The 11,745-nt window shown below is 40.5% G+C and overlaps 1 protein-coding gene across 1 annotated transcript; it reads right to left on the bottom strand.

Moving 5' to 3' along the window:
* Window positions 1-321: 321 nt before the first annotated feature.
* gpib (glucose-6-phosphate isomerase b) lies at window positions 322-9,836 on the bottom strand. The gene is made up of 18 exons (XM_049593790.1): window positions 9,655-9,836; window positions 9,252-9,342; window positions 8,370-8,438; window positions 7,983-8,102; window positions 7,742-7,825; window positions 7,416-7,562; window positions 6,564-6,635; window positions 6,427-6,471; window positions 6,283-6,336; window positions 5,535-5,595; window positions 4,523-4,566; window positions 4,251-4,403; window positions 3,912-4,041; window positions 3,647-3,723; window positions 2,813-2,941; window positions 2,515-2,590; window positions 1,959-2,025; window positions 322-816 (listed from the first exon to the last, which is right to left on the bottom strand). The coding sequence occupies exons 1-18, from the start codon at window positions 9,771-9,773 to the stop codon at window positions 693-695; spliced, it is 1,662 nt and encodes a 553-aa protein (XP_049449747.1). The 5' UTR covers window positions 9,774-9,836; the 3' UTR covers window positions 322-692.
* Window positions 9,837-11,745: the final 1,909 nt, after the last annotated feature.

Here is an 11,745-nt window from a genome sequence, read left to right as displayed (position 1 = left end):
AGCAAATCAAGTTTAATGATGTTTAAGTGAGGTGCCAGTGAGGAGTGGCTTTCAGTCCAGATGCTGTTTAGTCCAGCTGTTTGTTTTTCTCTCTAAATGGATGCTGTGTCGTCAGGGGATTTGTGGGGAGGAACAGTGCAGATGGACTGACCTTTGACCCTTTGTTCCACTGAATAAATGGTAGATTGCTGGGTGTCTGATATGCTCCCAGTAATATAATCTGGCACTCTGATGCCATCTAGTGACGTGCATGACGTTTCTCACAGCGCTTTGATGCACATTATAACAGTGCTTTGTACACAGGAACAGGATGAACAGCTGTTGAGTTAGTGTGTGTTTATTTTTTACATTAGACCAGGTGTGACTGACACTGAAACTGACATTGTGCAAAGATGTTTATTCCAGAAATTACATTTCTTGGAGAGACAGTCAGTGAGAGCACTTCTCACAGTGCCTTCCACAACTCTAATACAAAAAGCTTTTCCCCTTCACAGTGATGAACGAATGAACATAGAAAAGACAGCACTGTAGACAGTCACGATATTCATAATGACAGAAAAAACATACAGGGTGCTTCAGTCCGACTGCGTGGGAGTGACCAGCTGCCTCTGCGAGTCTCCTGTCCATGCAGCTCATTAAACTCACGCATAATGATGTGGAGTAAAGTGAAAGTTGCCAGGGAGGGATCTGACTCAGGCAAAGTTCTTCTTAAGGAAGTTGATGAGTCCGTTGGTGGAGGAGTCGTGGGAGTGGACCTCTGTGGTGTCCTTGAGCTCAGCCTCGATCTTCTTGGCAAGCTGTTTGCCCAGTTCAACTCTAATAATGTGGAGGGGAGGGAGAGTGGACACAAACAGAGGAGAGATGATGTGTTTAGTGATGTGAAGAAGAACATATGAAGGCTTTTTAGAGATGACGTCCAAGCTGAGCAGCAGATTTGAACCAAAACAAGCCATTGATTTTTCAGCAATCCTTACACATGCTTAATATGTTATGTTGATTTTCAGCAACTGCCTGATACACAGTCATCAGCTCCTTTACATCCAGTTTCCCATTTTCACTTCTTTAAAGGAATAGTTCACCCAAAAAGCAAAAATACATTTCTCCTATTACCTGGAGTGCTGTTTATTGTCTGGGTTGTTTCGGTGTGCGTGTTGGCAATATTGGCTATAAAGATGTCTGCCTTCTCTTGAATATAATGAATGCAGATGCTACACCTGCCAACCATATCACAGAGCAGGAGGGAGCTCCATGTACTTATGGCGAGAGGCTCGTGCTGGTGACAGTGCAAGATGTAAATGTAAGATCTAAATGGCATCCTTCTCAGCCAAGCTGAAATGTTAGCAACTTATTTTTTGGGGGGGAGTTATGGTTAGGGTTAGGGGTTGGCGCTGTGAGCACCACAAGCCAAGTGCCATCCATCCAGTGCCATTTTATTTGAGAGAAGGTAGACATCTCTACTGCTGATATTTTTAACACTCACAAAAAAACAACAACAAACATACATGATATACTCTATGTATTTTTCTAGTTGGGGCTAAAGTGTCCCTTTAAAATCATCCGATTGCGCATTTTCTGACAATATCACATATATTCTGTCTGTGTTTGTTCCAACTCTTCATTGAAGCTCTATGATGCTTATACACTGGGTGAAATATTCAAACACAGAATTTTTTCACTCTATCAGAGTCAGGACATATTTTGGTGGCCAGTGGATCATTTAACACACATTTCCCCCCAAAACTAGCCTGACATGTTTAATATTTTTAGAAACTTTGGAAACCATACCAGAATTTTTAAGAGCTCTGTAAGGTGTAACAGATGTTTGCTGAACGGCATGAGTTTGCAATGATGACAGGCCGCTGCTTGTTAACAGGTTACAAAATAAGAGCTGCCCAATACAATCAGTAGTTTATCAACTGTATGTGTATAATATGTGTGAATAATAAAAACTGTCTCACCCCCACTGGTCAAAACTGTTGATCTCCCACATGACACCCTGGATAAAGATCTTGTGCTCATACATGGCTGTAAAACAAGAAGAAGAGAGAGATCTAACACATGTAAAAGATGTAATTTCAGAGGTAACACAAGGAGCTGTCCATAATATAATATAATATAATATAATATAATATAATATAATATAATATAATAATAACATGTTTTCTATTCAAATACTTTGTAATATTGCACTGTCAGTATGTGTGCATTACTTTAGATTACATGTATTTGTGTGTCTATGAAATGTGTATGTAGCTATGTATAACTAAGTGGGTGTACAGATATCTACAGTCGTTTAAACATATCATGTGTAGGCATGTGCTGTTTAGTAATTCTGACTTTCATGTGGATTCCTAGGAGGCTAGCCTTGCGATGAAATAATTTCAAATAAACAAAATAAACAAACAAAACTACCTGTACAACCAGTAGCAACAACAGTACTGCACCATTTCATTGACAGGCTTCATTTTAGTATTATCAGTGGCTGTAAGTCAGGAGACAATGTTTTGCTCTCACCTATAAGTGCTCCAAGTGTGTATGGGCTCAGTTTTTTGAAGATGATTGAGCTGGTTGGCCTGTTTCCTTGGAATACCTGCGTAAAAAATGAGAAACATTTAATTATACAGACCACTTTTTTATAGCTATGTTTATTTATGGTCACTGGGGGGCACTAGAATGATTTCTTTTGTGTAAGTAACATGATATGACTGCCCCTCTACTCAAATCTAGGTTTCATGTTTTATTGTCATATTACGAGAGCTGTTGAGCAAATGTTCTATATTAAGTCATTTTCTCTTGATGTGATTTCTCTTACTTTGTGTGGCAGGATTTTCTCCAGAGCTTCCCCACTCAGGCCGCTGGCCTCCAGCTCCTTCTTGGCCTCCTCTGTGGTCTTACCCCTCATCAGTGCTTCTGTCTGTGCCAGGAAGTTAGCCACTAGGATCTAAACCCACATCAAACACACACAACCTCAGGTACAGTGTAGTACAATGTGTGTTATACAGTGAGTTGTATTCTGTCAATATTCTGACATATTGACTTTCAGACCTGCCATGGACCGGCTACTATGATACATAGTTTTGGTTGCAAAAACATTTTTATGACCTTTCTAGAGTATTATACAATGAATTTCCTCATTATTGAGTTCTTCTTGTATCTGTCTAAGAGTATATATTCAGTTACACTGGTATTTGGTTACAGCCCCGGGGAGGTCTGACCTTTAAGGATGATCTCTCAAAAGTATGTATTCATTAGGTTTTCCAGGTAATTAATACACACAGATTGCACACCACTGCAGTTGTGGCTTAGATCACGATATTGGGTTCAAAATTCTGAAGCGGTCACAAGAAGATACTTTGCCGTCTGTGACATCATTTAGGGAATGTGAAAAACTATATCTTGAATTCATATTATGAATAATTTATCTGTCATAAAACTGTAAAATAAAACATTTGCAGCACCTATAGTTCAACCTATACTTGATTACACAAACTTCCCCACAACAAGGAAACAAAAATCATAATTTCAATGGGTATAATCTAAGATGAGGAACTTCATCATATCAGCATACATACTCTTGACTGCATTACAGGTCTCTATCCATTCAACGCGCTGCTATAGACAACAATTCCTCTAACACAAGTAATACCTTGTGGTGCAGATTGTCTCTGATGGGATGCTGTGACTGAGCTGGGATCAGGAAGTCACAAGGCACCATGCGTGTTCCTGAGTTGGACACAGTTGGACTGCATTAGTGACAAATAACCCATGGACACATGGCATGAGGCTAACCAACTAGCAATGTTAGCAGTAAAAAGACAGATGGGCAGGATACTTGGTTGGTGAAGTCTGCTCTGACTGGCTGAATCACTCACATGTTGCTGTGACTAAGTGATGATCTCTGGTGTTGTTACCTTGATGGATGAGCTGGTAGAAGGCATGCTGTCCATTGGTTCCTGGCTCCCCCCACACTATTGGCCCAGTGTGGTAGTTTACACGTGCTCCCTGGTTAGTGATGTACTTTCCATTGGACTCCATGTCACCCTAGATAACAAAGACTGGTCAAAATTGTTCTCTTTCAGTGAATTATTAACACAGACAAAGTGTTGCTCTATGAGTCCAGTGGCAATGTATTATGCCCACTATCAAAGTCATCTTTTAAATAACTTATGTAACAATACAAAATAATACTCAAACTTCTTTTTAACATTCTAGCAGAAACCTGTGAGGCCTGCGGCATTGTGGGGGCAGACCTGTTGGAAGTAGGCAGTGAAGCGGTGCATGTACTGGTCATAGGGCAGCATGGCGTGGGTCTCAGCGTGGAAGAAATTGATGTACCAGATGCCCAGCAAGGCCAGCAGGACAGGAGCGTTCTTATCCAGAGGAGCGGTGCGGAAGTGGTTGTCCTGCAGGAAATGAAGGGATGCAAATTTACATCCCTGTGTTCTGTATCTTTTCTCCTGGAAGGCTCATATGAATAGTTTCTCTACAGGTGGAGAAATAAAGGTGTTGGAGAAGTACCTACCATCCAATGAGCTCCTGAAAGAAGCTTTTCATAGTTTTCAAAGCCTGATGGGAAGAGGAGATGTGACAGAAAGGTTTACTGCAGAAACTGTTGATCAAACAGTTGACCTGAGGATGGGCATTACGCTTCCACAATGACACTGTCCCGATATCAGCGATAGCATTTAGCTATCAAGGGGAAACACACTCACAGGGACTCACATGCACTAACATACACGTGTGGCTGGATAACAGCAACAAACACAGAAGCTCAGATAACAACACACACAGAGGGAGCGTGTCTTATTCCCTGCTCAGAGCACCTTATATACTCCAATATATGTTAACATAGAAAATAGTGGTTTACTGCTACATTAATGTTCTGAACGTCGCACACAGCTCCTTTAAATAGATTGCCATGAAACTTTGTACAGACATTCTGGTTCAGAGGCGACCATCGCTAATGCCTTTGGTGATCCTTGTGCTTCTGCATTAACATCACCATGAGGCTGACATTTATGGGTTTGTGTTGATTGGCTTGGATGGACTGCCATGAAATTTGGTGCACTCATTTACATCTCTCTCGGGATGAAATGCAGTGACTTTGGTGATCCCTTGTCTTTTTTATCCAGCATCCATTTGGTCCAGTAATGTGATTTACGGCTAAATACCTGCAAATCTAATGGCATTCCCATCACCCTCAGCTGTACTTTGTGTTTAGTGCTAATTAGCAAATGTTAGCATGCTTACACATTACTAAGATGGTTAACATAGCAGACATTATGACTGGTAAACATTAGCATTTTTGTGAGCATGTTAGAATTCAGATGTTAGCATGTGGCTCAAGAGAAACCTCACAGAGCTTCTAGCATGACTGTGGATGCTCATTATGTCACTATAGCATCTTTGAAATTAGAGGGATGATGTGTGCATTATTGCTGCCAGCCTGCCACTGAGGTGAGAGGCACCAAAGTCAGGAAATTTTGAAGGTAAACAACACAAATTTGAAGAAAAAATGTTTTCACTGCACATACCAATGTGCAGGGCAATGGACATTCCGATTGCAGACCACAAGGAGAAACGACCACCAACCCACTGAAAGAAAAAAAAACAACCTTAGATATATCCATGCCTTATACAAAAGTCCTTTGCAAAATGTGTATTTTTAATGATAAATTAATGCTTTGCACAAAACAGACGTTGCTGGTAACTGCAAGGCAGTCATTGATGTAATTACTCATGAGTAACCTGTGCAATATTGTGCAACCTGTGCACTGATGAAAAAATGTATGTCTTTAATAAGCATTGATATGAGCAGCACAGTTCACTCAGCCTTTTATCATTTAGCCTGTGATCTTTTATATAAAGTCCTGTCCCACCTGTAAAGTTTTTTCTCTCCCTTAGGGACAGATATACTGTATACTCTGTACATGTAATGAGTGTAAAACCCTGGCAGACATCTTCTATGACATAAAGGCCATATTAAAGCTGTTACCCTTTAAATACCAACAATGTAACTAAATGTAGCTACCTGACCTTTGATGCAACCCAGCCTTTACAGTAACCTCTGCAGAGAGAAGGTCGCTACCAATAATAACTGAGTTTGAAGAGAGAAGCTTCTGATTACCCAGCAGCTGCTGGCCAGTGCGCCTATCCCACCTACTTCACAGGTCAAAAGCCCAGCTTATTTATAGCTGCTGCCTACGGCCCCCTTCGCAGTCTGTGGATGAAGACAGGACCTGCTGTACACTGCCTGCTTTATGGCTTAAAAAGAGCACTCACATCCCAGAACTCAAACATGTTCTCTGTGTCGATGCCGAAGTCCTTCACTTTGGGCTGAGGGGGAGAAAAGGAAGAACAGTTAGGATCAGATATCTAGACACAGAGAGAAGGTGTAACCTGTAAAATGGTGTTATTGTGACTTACTCCATTTGTGGAAAGGGCCACAAAGTGCTTGGCAACAGCAGCTTTCTGTTGAAACATAAAGTGGATATGATTGTAGGATATCAGTCAGCCAGCTAACAAAATGCTGCTGTCCATCTGAGGTCTGTCTGCATACTCACATCTTTGGCATGTTCAAGGAACCATTCTTTGGCTGACTCAGCGTTGGTTATGGTCTCTTGAGTGGTGAATGTCTATAAATGGAGAATTAGATAAACAAAATACATAGATAAGTATTCATATATAATGCATCTAAACATATGGTATAGATCTGCCAGCAAAAGATAAACTAGAGGGTCTCAGGAAAAAATAACACATCAACAGACACAAGAAAAATTAAGAATATCATTTTCTGTACTTTAACATATTTAATTATTACTAAATATACAATAAAATCAACTTCTCAGAATGGATGTGGAGTATTTTTGGAATAATTGTAACTTTTAGCTGTTGCTGTTTCTAAAATGAGCAACTCATGGTGTGCAGTACAACCAGACTTATCTGCCAGAGTGGAAACTTAAAGGTCCAGTGTGAAGGATTTAGGGCCATCTATTGGCAGCAATGGTATGTAATATTCATAACAATGTTTTCATTATTTCATAATCACCTGAATATAAGAATCATTGTGTTTTTGGTACCTTAGAATTAGCTGTTTATATCTACATACGGAGGGAGGCCTCTCCCATGGAGTTGGCCATGTTGTTCTTTAGTAGCCCAGAACAGACAGAGCAAACACTGGCTCTAGACGGTCATTCACGTTTTGTGATGACCACTGTAGTTCTCCATACTCTCGGTACATGAGAAAAGTTTCAGTTTTGCAACCTCACCTCTAGATGCCACTAAATCCCACAATGGACCTTTAAACCACAACTGGTCGATGAAATATTTTGCAGAAACTATCATGTAAACATGAATATGAATTAGAAGGCTTTTTTTCCCTTCTGATATGAGTCTGCTCCGTGTAAACCAGCTACCTTGGATGCAATGATGAAGAGGGTTGTCTCAGCATTCAGATGTGCCAGGGTTTTGGCGATGTGTGTTCCATCAATATTGGACACAAACCACACACGTGGTCCACCCTTGGAGTAAGGTTTCAGAGCCTCAGTCACCATCAGGGGGCCCTGCAAGTCAAATTGATTCAAGTTCAAACTCAGATACGACTGTGGCTGTACGGGGCAGGTTACAGGAGTGTATGTGTGTGACCTTTAAAGTATGGAGCAGTAAAAGCTGTCAATCATGGGATGTCTGGTTGACATTTTGCAACAAAACACATGCAAATCTCTCCAGAAATTGTACTCACAAGGTCGGATCCTCCAATGCCGACATTGACAACATCTGTGATGGCCTTTCCTGAGTAGCCCTTCCATTCACCGCTGCGAACTTTCTGCAACGGACAAACACAGTCATCCTAAGCATTAACCAGATTTCTCTACATCAAACAGTCATGAGCAGGATTGCTGAACTCACACTGTGAAATGTGTTAAGTCTGTTGCAAAAAAGCTTTGTGATTTTGCATCTCCTTATTGGTACATTTCACTCACATGACAGAAGCCCTTCATCTTCTCCAGAACCTTGTTGACATCTGGCATCACATCCTTGCCATCAACCATGATGGGAGTGTTGGAACGATTCCTCAGAGCCACATGGAGCACAGCGCGGCCCTTTATATGCACAGCACCAGGAAACAAAACGCTCAGTATTGTGGCTGCTTATACTGTTAGTAATAAAGGAGTTAGAGACTATTGAGCTGTTGCAATCACTGTATTCAATGTTCATTTTCAAATAAGCCCAAAACTTATGTGCAGGAGTTGTTGTATCACACAGTGTAAATGCTACATCAGTGACTGTTTCACCCCACCAGGATAAATGTCAAGAGGTAACTCTGCCATAAGCCAAGTTACAGCTGACATGTGATCAACAATGTGCACCTCAGTGAAGTTTATCTTCTCTCCAGTGAACATCTTCTCTCTGACAGCTTCAATGCCTCTGGACTTGGCCTGAAAAAGACAGTAAATGTTGGTTCATTACTGGGGGGAGCCATACCGATGTAAAACCAACGTAATATAAGGAGCTGAAAAGTCCCTATAGGACGGGTTGGAGGGGTAGTGGATGGGTCCACTCCTTACTTTTGGGTGTTAGCTTCCGGTATGAATGTCAAGCCAAACCATGATGTTTTTATTTCTAAACCTAACAGCATGCTTTTGTTGCCTGAACCTAGCTGTGTACTTTTGGTGACATCCCGGCCACGGTAGCAGTGTCCTGGAATGTCAACAGCAGACGCAGAAGAATACTTACTGCTTTATATATAGATGTCAAAGGCCACTGACGAAGTAGCGATATATGAGGACTTGGGATGAGAAGGTGTTGGATAAACACCATGTACATATATTATTATCTGAATGACACAAAGTTGAAATTATTTTTAAAAACTTAAAAGATCTGGGGGGTTTTGAAAAAAATATCTGTAGCTGGGGCCTCAGAAGCCATCCTGCAAACCACCTCTGTTTATTATAGAAGCAGACTAATATCCAAAATGTATGGGATGGCACAATGTGGCTATGATTCAAATTGATGACCAATCATTCCAATTAATTCATATGACATGTGTGCATAAAAAGACTTTTGTCTCAGGAAGCCTGTATCAGCTAAATGATCCCCGACTTGTAGCTTGCTGCAACCACTGATTGGATTTGCACCTTACAGCCGCCTATACAGTATCAGGCCCTGATCCAGTTGTATCATTAGGAAGCTACTGAGCATAGTTTTAGCATTAAAAAAGAGTCAGATAACTAAGACGGAAACTAATTTACCAGATCAACCAACATCTTCATGACTTCATCAGTGATGAGATTCTTGGAGTAATCCAGAAGAATGTCTCCATCCTCAGTTTTCAAGTTTAGGCTGTCCAAACACAGAAACACAACAGTGACTGGAACAGCAAAAACTGTGACTGAAAACAAATACAACACTCAAAACCAAACAGCGTGGCTCTGTAGTCGAGTGGTGCTTTGACAGCCAGCTTTCAGTATTATGTAATGAAGCTGCACAGTTGTGTTGCAGGAATGCATCAGAGCACTATCATGTGAACTTGACTGCCAACACATTATAGAATGTCATAGTCACACTAATAAAACAGCTTTATTACTTAAATACAAAATCTCTACATTCTGATCACAGGAACGTAGGATGTAGGATGTTCAACAGGATGCATACCTGAGCTTGTTGAACCTCTCCTTGTCAGTCTCAAACATATGCCTCAAGTTGAGGTTCAGGGCATGGGCTGTGTACCAGTCCTGCAGCTTGTGGAAGTTGGGGTCCTGTGTGAGTCCCATGATGTCCAGAGGGGCTTGCTGTGCTCCGCTGTGCTCAACTGGCCTGGCTGAGTGGGACCGAACAGGTCAGAGGGAAGGCTTTTTGAAGGGCGTCTAGACCAGATCCACACATGCCCCTCCTACAAGAGACACTCTATATTCAGGGCTGTACGTGCCACACCTCCACACTCTCTTGCAGAGTTACAGTGCATGTGTAGGGGAGTGTCACCAGTACAGCAGCTCAGTGGCATGAATTTCATTTGACAGTACAGACAGTATTGCAGTTCATTCTATTGCACTCATTGCAAAATCATTCTGAAATGCATGCATTAGCTGTCTACATTAAATGTAGCCATTGCACAGCAGATTATCACTCACATTACAGACAGCAGTGTATCAAAGTTGCCAAATACTGTGTGACATATGGATACATTTGTCCAAAAGTCATGATGTCAACACCAAGACAAGAAGCAGAGCTGTGCAACTGTATTCATTGACTTGTCCAAAGCTTTTGATACTATTGACCATCTTATGATGGCCTTATTATCTTACGATCACCTGATACAGAGGTTGGTATATCAGATCAGACAGCGGACTGGTTTGTGAATTACCTCTCAGAAAGGTCTCAGTGTGTTCAGTTTGATTGCCTCACTTCTAACTGGCTCAAAACTTGTAATGGTGTACCCCAGGGTTCTGTGTAAGGTCCCCTGTTATCTTTGATTTATATTAAAAGTCTGTGTGGTATATTGTACTGGCTCATTCATCACAAAGGCAGTGGCCAAATTGGCTGTCTTCAGTGTTATCCAGATTCAGCTTTCACAACTGAAGCTGGTTTTAAATGCTGATAAAATTAAGGTAACGCATTTCTCAAATGCTAGGGAGAAGCCTGTGAACACTCCTGATGTTATTACTGTTCAGGAAAATAAATTTTATGTAAACCTCAGATTGAAAATCTTCCTTAAAGGGTGAGGCTGAAGTTAAGGTTTTATTTCAGAAACAAGTCCTTCTTCTCCTTTAAGGCCAGAAAAAGATTGGCTGCTGCTATGTTTTTACCAGTTCTGGATAATAGTGATTTGCTGTACATGAATGCATCTGCACATTGTTTGCACATGTTAGATACTGCATATCATAGTGCTCTGAGATTTTTTATTTTTATTTTTTTTTTTTATGAATTATAAAGCCTGTACAATTTATTCCAGGGCTAGTTGGCCATTTTGACCTCTCATAGGCTCAGTCACTGGTATCTGGTATCTTTATAAAGCCATACTGGGTAAACTCCCTTCATACATTTGTATTTTGACTGAACTGAGATCTGACTGTAGCTATAGTCTGAGATCTCAAGACTTGGTTTTGTTGTCTGATCCTAGTGGACAGACTGAAAAAAAAAAAAAAAAGATTCCATTCAGATACCCTTTTTGCAGTAAGCACATAGCCTACTGGCACATTCATAGTTATTTATTTATATAGTTACATATCTGTAATTTAAGGAACAGAAGATTGACATCCTTCCTCTTTTTTATCTTCAAAAAAAGAGGAAGGATGTCAATCCTCTTTTTTATCTTCAAACTTGTGCTTTTTCCTCATTTATTTAAAAATCCATGTGTTCTTATAAATGTGTTTGTATGGACCCAAGTTCCTATGTTGTATATAATTCTACTGCACTATGTAATGTCTGTTATGATTTTGTACTTTATATTGTATCACCATGGAGACCATGGCACATTTTTAGCAAAGAACAAGCCACAGTAACATTAAATTCTCACCTCTGTCACATACCACTCAAAACTCTCAACTGTTTTTTTCCCCTTGCATTTACCTAAAGAGTTCAAGCCTTTAACCTGTTGTCTTTGGTTCAGAAAAAAAGTGGTATTTAGTAATTTGGGTTTGCGTTTCATCATAACCTATAGAAAGTTAATCAACATTCATACCATAACCTCTTTTTTCCCCCAGTGACTATTATCAACAACCAGTTAGAGTCTATCACAGTGATCTG

Source organism: Epinephelus fuscoguttatus, linkage group LG2 (assembly GCF_011397635.1).
Source record: "Epinephelus fuscoguttatus linkage group LG2, E.fuscoguttatus.final_Chr_v1".
NCBI lineage: Eukaryota > Metazoa > Chordata > Actinopteri > Perciformes > Serranidae > Epinephelus > Epinephelus fuscoguttatus.
The sequence above is the reverse complement of the archived record's forward strand: the minus strand, read 5'-3'. Positions and strand labels throughout refer to the sequence as shown.

Coding starts and splice junctions, on each gene's coding strand:
- gpib (XM_049593790.1), bottom strand. CDS start 9,773: ATGGGACTCACACAGGACCCCAACTTCCACAAGCTGCAGGACTGGTAC. Junction 8,439..9,251: donor TGAAGATGTTGGTTGATCTG/GTAAATTAGTTT, acceptor TGTCTTTTTCAG/GCCAAGTCCAGAGGCATTGA. Junction 8,103..8,369: donor AGAAGATAAACTTCACTGAG/GTGCACATTGTT, acceptor GTGCATATAAAG/GGCCGCGCTGTGCTCCATGT.